The sequence below is a fragment of the Penaeus monodon genome, chromosome 23, assembly GCF_015228065.2.
Source record: "Penaeus monodon isolate SGIC_2016 chromosome 23, NSTDA_Pmon_1, whole genome shotgun sequence".
In the NCBI taxonomy this organism is placed as follows: Eukaryota; Metazoa; Arthropoda; class Malacostraca; order Decapoda; family Penaeidae; genus Penaeus; species Penaeus monodon.
In genome coordinates this window covers 2,135,817-2,144,829 of record NC_051408.1, presented here as the reverse complement: position 1 = coordinate 2,144,829, position 9,013 = coordinate 2,135,817, and the positions used below count along the sequence as shown (strand labels likewise).

Genomic DNA, 9,013 nt, shown 5'->3' with positions numbered 1-9,013 from the left:
CCATACTACAGCTTCGATCCACGGCTTAGTATGCATGTTTATGTATGGCGATTTCACTTAGATTTGGGCTCATTTTTGACATTTTAACATTCATCTGGCCACTCCATTTCTACATGGACATAGGACATAGATATGAGCCGTACACTGACTTTTTAGAATTCATCTGACACTCTATTTATCCACTCTAATGGTTGTTGGCTATGAAACACTGCTTGTCTTAACCAGTGCTGCTGTAACTATTAATGTCATGATTACCATCATTATCACTCACCATTACTGCCATAATCATTACTCCCATCAACTGTGTTAGTCTTCCGGTTTGTTATCAAACTCCATTCCAGCCAGATGCCTGTTGTTGCTCAAGAGCATGTAAATGTTATTAGGTATGTGTCAGCCATTGCAGAGGGATTAGAAAACGAAAATACCTGTAGTGTTCAGAGTAGAAATTATATAAACGTACCTTCATTAATGTGCACTTACAGGAAAAAAAGGGGGGAGGCCGATGGTTCTTATTTCTATTTATCTGTTTTATTCACTTAATTATTTCATTCCACAGGTTCAAGTTCTAGTAGCTCTAGTTCCAGTAGTTCAAGCTCAAGTAGCTCAAGCTCAAGTAGTTCTAGTTCAAGTAGTTCAAGCAGCTCAAGTTCCAGTAGCTCTAGCAGCTCAAGTTCAAGTAGTTCCAGTTCAAGTAAGTAAAAATATGGCATATGTGATTCTAGAAATATGAACTTTAGCAACCCTCTCGTGCATGGAAAGTTGCTAATCAGCAGCTCAGCACTACAGAAAAACATGTTTTCTATTCACATTTAAGATATGCTAGAAAGAGAACTTGATTTTTGGTGCGATAAGTGAGCAGTATCATGTGTCTCCTTAAAATTTGAAATATAGTACACAGGATACATGTGCACAGGAGGGTTAAATGCAACCTTCATATACTCTTTTTTATTTTTACTGAGATCTGTAGTTCCTTATAAATTTTAGTTGTCTTTCCTCCATTAGATTCTTACTAGATAATCTTATTGATAAGTGTAACTTGGTTGATTTTGAGATATTTATGATAGTTGTACCAAATATGTCGGATTTTATCTAATGATTTCTTTGAAGATAAATTAATATTCATTATTCTCAGGTTCAAGTGGAAGTAGTAGAAGTAAAATTGTTTCAAGCAATTCTAAGTCAAGTTCTTTGAGTATCATTTCAAGCATATCTACTTCAGTCAGTGAACCTTGCAGCTCTGAATCAAATAGCCAGAGCAGTTTGAGTTCTATTATATCAGTGTCAAGAAGTGAATTTGGCTCAAGTAGTTCATGTTCAAGTAGTATCAGCACTTCTTGTAGTAAATCCACATCAAGCAGCCAAAGCCCACTAAGTCCAAGCAGCTCAGACTGTATAATGGTACCATGTAGTTCTTTTACAATTATAAGTAGCATTGTTTCAAGCAGTTCTATGTCGAGTAGCTTGAGCATAGGTTCAGATGTATCTAGTTCAGTCAGTGAATGTTCACTAAGAGATGTGAGCTCCTGTTCAAGTAGTTCCTTTTATTCTTCATGTATTCCAAGCAATCTTATTTCAAGAAGTTCAAGTTGTGTTAGTTCATCTTCCAAAATGGAAAGTAGATCCTTCTCTAGTAAATCTCGCAGTTCCATATCAAGCTTAATGAGCCTCAGTAAATCATGCAGTGCAATGATATCAAGTAGCTGCTCAGGCAGTGGAAGTAATATTGTTTCCAGCAGTTCTAAATCAAGTAGCCAGAGCAGTTTGAGTTGTGCTATATCAGTTTCAAGAAGTAGCTCATGTTCCAGCAGTATCAGTACTTCTTGTAGTAAATCTGTATCAAGCAGCCAACACAGTCCAAGCATTACAAGCTCAATCAGGCAAAGCAGTTCAAGCAGCATAGTTGTATCATGTAGTTCTGGAATTATAAGGAGTATTGTTTCAAGCAGTTCCATGTCGAGTAGCACGAACATTGTTGTACACATATCTAGTTCAGTAAGTGAATGTTCACTCAGAGAAGTGAGCTCCTCTTCAAGCAGTTCATCTTCCAAAATGGAAAGTAGATCCTTCTCTAGTAAATCTCGCAGTTCCATATCAAGCTTAATGAGCCTCAGTAAATCATGCAGTGCAATGATGTCAAGCAGCTCTGAATCAAGTAGCCAGAGCCGTTTGAATTCTGTTGTATCAGTTTCAAGAGGTAGTTCGTGTTCCAGCAGTATCAGTGCTTCTTGTAGTAAATCTGTATCAAGCAGCCAACACAGTCCAAGCATTACAAGCTCAATCAGGCAAAGCAGTTCAAGCAGCATAGTTGTATCATGTAGTTCTGGAATTATAAGTAGAATTGTTTCAAGCAGTTCAATGTCAAGTACCTTGAGCATATCTAGTTCAGTCAGTGAATGTTCACATAGAGAAATGAGCTCTTCTTCAAGTAGTTCCATTCTATCTTCATGTATTCCAAGTAGCCTTGTTTCAAGAAGTTCCAGTTGTGTTAAGCCATCTTTAAGCATTGAAAGTAGCTCCTCAGCTAGTAAATCTCTTCCTAGCAGTTCTTTATCAAGCTTAATGAGTCTCAGTAAATCATGCAGTACAATGATATCAAGTAGCTGCTCAGGCAGTGGAAGTAATATTGTTTCCAGCAGTTCTAAATCAAGTAGCCAGAGCAGTTTGAGTTCTGTTATATCAGTTTCAAGTAGTTTATGTTCCAGCAGTATCAGTACTTCTTGTAGTAAATCTATATCAAGCAGCCAACACAGTCCAAGCATTACAAGCTCAATCAGGCAAAGCAGTTCAAGCAGCATAATTGTATCATGTAGTTCTAGAATTATAAGGAGTATTGTTTCAAGCAGTTCCATGTCGAATAGCATGAGCATTGTTGAAAACATATCTAGTTCAGTAAGTGAATGTTCACTCAGAGAAGTGAGCTCCTCTTCAAGCAGTTCTATTTATTCTTCATGTATACCAAGCAGTCTTGTTTCAAGAAGTTCCAATAGTCTTATTCCATCTTCAAACATTGAAAGTAGCTCCTTCTTAAGTAGTAAATCTCTTCCTAGCAGTTCTATATCAAATTTAATAAGTCTCAGTAACTCATGCAGTGCAATGATATCAAGTAGCTGTACAAGCAGTGGAGGTAATATTGTTTCCAGCAGCTCTGAGTCAAGTAGCCAGAGCAGTTTGAGTTCTGCTATATCGGTTTCAAGAAGTGAAATTGGCTCAAGTAGTTCATGTTCAAGAGTATTAGTAAATCTATATCAAGCAGCCATGGCAGTCCAAGCATTACAAGCTCAATCAGTCCAAGCTGCTCAAGCAGCAAAATGGTATCATGTAGTTCTCCTGGAAGTATAAGTACTATTGTTTCAAACAGTCCTTTGTCAAGTAGCATAAGTATTATTTCATATGTATCTAGTTCAGCCAATGAATGTTCACTTAGAGAATTGTGTTCTTCTTCAAGTAGTTCCATTAATTCTCCATGTATTCCAAGTAGCCTTGTTTCAAGAAGTTCCAGTTGTGTTAGGCCATCTTTAAGAACTGAAGGTAGTTCCTCCTCAGGAAGTAAATCTCTTTCTAGCAGTTCCATATCAAGCCTAATGAGATTCAGTAAATCATGCAGCGCAATGATATCAAGTAGCTGTTCAGGCAGTGGGAGTAATATTGTTTCTAGCAGCTCTGAGTCAAGTAGCCAGAGCAGTTTGAGTTCTGCTATATCGGTTCCAAGAAGTTCATTCTCAAGCAGTATTAGTAAATCCATATCAAGCAGCTATGGCAGCATTATAAGCTCAATCAGTTCCAAGGTGCTCAAGCAGCATAATGGTATCATGTAATTCTCCTGGAAGTATAAGTGCTATTATTTCAAGCAGTCCTTTATCAAGTAACTTGAGTATTATTCCATATGTATCTAGTTCAACCAGTGAATGTTCACTTAGAGAATTGAGCTCTTCAAGTAATTCCATTTATTCTTCATGCATTCCAAGTAGCCTTGTTTCAAGAAGTTCCAGTTGTGTTAGGCCATCTTTAAACATTGAAAGTAGCTCATTCTCAGCTAGTAAATCTCTTCCTAGCAGTTCTATATCAAGCTTAATGAGTCTCAAGCCCAGTAAATCATGCAGTGCAAGGATGGCAAGTAGCTGTTCAGGCAGTGGAAGTAATATTGTTTCCAGCAGCTCTGAATCAAGTAGCCAGAGCAGTTTGAATTCTGTTGTATCAGTTTCAAGAGGTAGTTCGTGTTCAAGCAGTTCAATGTCGAGTACCTTGAGCATTGTTTATAAGATTCAGTCAGTGAATGTTCACGTAGAGAAATGAGCTCTTCAAGTAGTTCCATTTATTCTTCATGCATTCCAAGTAGCCTTGTTTCAAGAAGTTCCAGTTGTGTTAAGCCATCTTTAAGCATTGAAAGTAGCTCCTCCTCAGCTAGTAAATCTCTTCCTAGCAGTTCTTTATCAAGCTTTATGAGTCTCAGTAAATCATGCAGTACAATGATATCAAGTAGCTGCTCAGGCAGTGGAGGTAATATTGTTTCCAGCAGTTCTAAATCAAGTAGCCAGAGCAATCTGAGTGCAATGATATCAAGTAGCTGTACAAGCAGTGGAGGTAATATTGTTTCTAGCAGCTCTGAGTCAAGTAGCCAGAGCAGTTTGAGTTCTGCTATATCGGTTTCAAGAAGTGAAATTGGCTCAAGTAGTTCATGTTCAAGCAGTATTAGTAAATCCATATCAAGCAGCCATGGCAGTCCAAGCATTACTAGCTCAACCGGTCCAAGCTGCTCAAGCAGCATAATGGTACCATTTAGTTCTGCTGGAAGTATAAGTACTATTATTTCAAGCAGTCCTTTATCAAGTAACTTGAGTATTATTCCATATGTATCTAGTTCAACCAGTGAATGTTCACTTAGAGAATTGAGCTCTTCAAGTAGTTCCATTTATTCTTCATGCATTCCAAGTAGCCTTGTTTCAGGAAGTTCCAGTTGTGTTAGGCCATCTTTAAACATTGAAAGTAGCTCATTCTCAGCTAGTAAATCTCTTCCTAGCAGTTCTATATCAAGCTTAATGAGTCTCAAGCCCAGTAAATCATGCAGTGCAAGGATGGCAAGTAGCTGTTCAGGCAGTGGAAGTAATATTGTTTCCAGCAGCTCTGAATCAAGTAGCCAGAGCAGTTTGAATTCTGTTGTATCAGTTTCAAGAGGTAGTTCGTGTTCCAGCAGTATCAGTGCTTCTTGCAGTAAATCTATATCAAGGAGCCAACACAGTCCAAGCATTACAAGCTCAATCAGGCAAAGCAGTTCAAGCAGCATAGTTGTATCATGTAATTCTGGAATTATAAGTAGTATTGCTTCAAGCAGTTCAATGTCGAGTACCTTGAGCATTGTTTATAAGATATCTAGTTCAGTCAGTGAATGTTCACGTAGAGAAATGAGCTCTTCTTCAAGTAGTTCCATTCATTCTTCATGTATTCCAAGTAGCCTTGTTTCAAGAAGTTCCAGTTGTGTTAAGCCATCTTTAAGCATTGAAAGTAGCTCCTCCTCAGCTAGTAAATCTCTTCCTAGCAGTTCTTTATCAAGCTTTATGAGTCTCAGTAAATCATGCAGTACAATGATATCAAGTAGCTGCTCAAGCAGTGGAGGTAATATTGTTTCTAGCAGCTCTGAGTCAAGTAGCCAGAGCAGTTTGAGTTCTGCTATATCGGTTTCAAGAAGTGAAATTGGCTCAAGTAGTTCATGTTCAAGCAGTATTAGTAAATCCAATCAAGCGCCATGGCAGTCCAAGCATTACTAGCTCAACCGGTCCAAGCTGCTCAAGCAGCATAATGGTACCATTTAGTTCTGCTGGAAGTATAAGTACTATTATTTCAAGCAGTCCTTTATCAAGTAACTTGATATTATTCCATATGTATCTAGTTCAACAGTGAATGTTCACTTAGAATTGAGCTCTTCAAGTATTCCATTTATTCTTCATGCATTCCAAGTAGCCTTTTTCAGAAGTTCAGTTGTGTTAGCCTCTTTAAACATTGAAGTAGCTCATTCTCAGCTAGTAACTCTTCCTAGCAGTTCTATATCAAGCTTAATGAGTCTCAAGCCCAGTAAATCATGCAGTGCAAGGATGGCAAGTAGCTGTTCAGGCAGTGGAAGTAATATTGTTTCCAGCAGCTCTGAATCAAGTAGCCAGAGCAGTTTGAATTCTGTTGTATCAGTTTCAAGAGGTAGTTCGTGTTCCAGCAGTATCAGTGCTTCTTGCAGTAAATCTATATCAAGGAGCCAACACAGTCCAAGCATTACAAGCTCAATCAGGCAAAGCAGTTCAAGCAGCATAGTTGTATCATGTATTCTGGAATTATAAGTAGTATTGCTTCAAGCAGTTCAATGTCGAGTACCTTGAGCATTGTTTATAAGATATCTAGTTCAGTCAGTGAATGTTCACGTAGAGAAATGAGCTCTTCTTCAAGTAGTTCCATTCATTCTTCATGTATTCCAAGTAGCCTTGTTTCAAGAAGTTCCAGTTGTGTTAAGCCATCTTTAAGCATTGAAAGTAGCTCCTCCTCAGCTAGTAAATCTCTTCCTAGCAGTTCTTTATCAAGCTTTATGAGTCTCAGTAAATCATGCAGTACAATGATATCAAGTAGCTGCTCAAGCAGTGGAGGTAATATTGTTTCTAGCAGCTCTGAGTCAAGTAGCCAGAGCAGTTTGAGTTCTGCTATATCGGTTTCAAGAAGTGAAATTGGCTCAAGTAGTTCATGTTCAAGCAGTATTAGTAAATCCATATCAAGCAGCCATGGCAGTCCAAGCATTACTAGCTCAACCGGTCCAAGCTGCTCAAGCAGCATAATGGTACCATTTAGTTCTGCTGGAAGTATAAGTACTATTATTTCAAGCAGTCCTTTATCAAGTAACTTGAGTATTATTCCATATGTATCTAGTTCAACCAGTGAATGTTCACTTAGAGAATTGAGCTCTTCAAGTAGTTCCATTTATTCTTCATGCATTCCAAGTAGCCTTGTTTCAGAAGTTCCAGTTGTGTTAGGCCATCTTTAAACATTGAAAGTAGCTCATTCTCAGCTAGTAAATCTCTTCCTAGCAGTTCTATATCAAGCTTAATGAGTCTCAAGCCCAGTAAATCATGCAGTGCAAGGATGGCAAGTAGCTGTTCAGGCAGTGGAAGTAATATTGTTTCCAGCAGCTCTGAATCAAGTAGCCAGAGCAGTTTGAATTCTGTTGTATCAATTTCAAGAGGTAGTTCGTGTTCAAGCAGTTCAATGTCGAGTACCTTGAGCATTGTTTATAAGATATCTAGTTCAGTCAGTGAATGTTCACGTAGAGAAATGAGCTCTTCTTCAAGTAGTTCCATTCATTCTTCATGTATTCCAAGTAGCCTTGTTTCAAGAAGTTCCAGTTGTGTTAAGCCATCTGTAAGCATTGAAAGTAGCTCCTCCTCAGCTAGTAAATCTCTTCCTAGCAGTTCTTTATCAAGCTTAATGAGTCTCAGTAAATCATGCAGTACAATGATATCAAGTAGCTGCTCAGGCAGTGGAGGTAATATTGTTTCCAGCAGTTCTAAATCAAGTAGCCAGAGCAATTTGAGTGCAATGATATCAAGTAGCTGTACAAGCAGTGGAGGTAATATTGTTTCTAGCAGCTCTGAGTCAAGTAGCCAGAGCAGTTTGAGTTTTGCTATATCGGTTTCAAGAAGTGAAATTGGCTCAAGTAGTTCATGTTCAAGCAGTATTAGTAAATCCATATCAAGCAGCCATGGCAGTCCAAGCATTACTAGCTCAACCGGTCCAAGCTGCTCAAGCAGCATAATGGTACCATTTAGTTCTGCTGGAAGTATAAGTACTATTGTTTCAAGCAGTCCTTTGTCAAGTAGCTTGATTATCATACCACATGTATCTAGTTCAGTTAGTGAATGTTCACTTAGAGAAACAAGCTCCTTTTCAAGTAGTTCCATTTATTCTCCATGTATTCCAAGTAGCTCCTCCTCAGGTAGTAAATCTCTTCCTAGCAGTTCTGTATCAAGCTTAATGAGTCTCAAGCCCAGTAAATCATGCAGTGCAATGATGTCAAGTAGCTGTTCAGGCAGTGGAAGCAATATTGTTTCCCGCAGCTCTGAATCAAGTAGCCAGAGCAATCTGAATTCTGTTATATCAGTTTCAAGAAGTGAATTTGGTTCAAGTTCATGTTCAAGCAGCATCAGTGTTCTTTGTAGTAAATCCATATCAAGCAGGCAACACAGTCCAAGTATTACAATTTCAATCAATCCAAGCAGTATAATGGTATCATGTAGTTCTTCTGGAATAATAAGTTCTGTTGTTTCAAGCAGTTCTCTATCGATTGGCTTTGTTCCATATGTCTCTAGTTCAGTTAGTGAATGTTCACTTAAAGAAGTGAGCTCCTTTTCAAGTAGTTCCATTTATCCTTCATGTATTTTAAGCTCAGAAAGTAGCTTTGTCTCAAGAAGTTCCAGTTGTGTTATCACATCTACAAGAATTGAAAGTATATCCTCTGGAATCTTTATCCAGCTATTACAGCACTATAAGTGACTTTATCCCAAGAAGTTCCAGTTCTGTTACTTTGTCTTCAGTATCCGGAATTAGCTCCAGCCTAGGTATTAAGTCTGTATCAAGTAGTCACAGTAATGGAAGTATTCTTAATAAACGAAGCAGTATGATGATATCAAGTAGCAGCTTAAGCAGCAGAAGTAATATAATTTCAAACAGTTTTGAATCAAGTAACCAAAGCAGTGAAAGTAGTTCAGGACCATTCAGTTCTTCAACCAGCAACCCAAAATCAACTAATTCTGCTTCCTCTCAGTGTAGTAGCTCATTTTCAAGTAGATGTAGCATGTCCAGTTCCATAGATAGCCCATGCAGCTTTACATCAGGGAGTCCATGCAGCCTCGCTTCAAGATCAAACTTTTACTCAGATTCAAGCAGCTTAGGATATTCAGCATTATGCAGTGCATGCAGTTCATCAAACTTTTTGTGTTCAAGCATGCAGAATAGTTACAGCTCACAAAGTTCTGTTTCAAAAAGT

At 38.2% G+C, this 9,013-nt stretch overlaps 1 protein-coding gene across 1 annotated transcript in view; it reads left to right on the top strand.

Moving 5' to 3' along the window:
• Positions 1-9,013, top strand: part of LOC119587669 (uncharacterized protein DDB_G0271670-like) — a 15,507-nt gene that overhangs the window by 3,019 nt on the left and 3,475 nt on the right. The window contains exon 4 of the mRNA XM_037936349.1: positions 548-691. Within this exon, the coding sequence (XP_037792277.1) occupies positions 548-691 (144 nt within the window). The remainder of the gene's footprint in view (positions 1-547; positions 692-9,013) is intronic.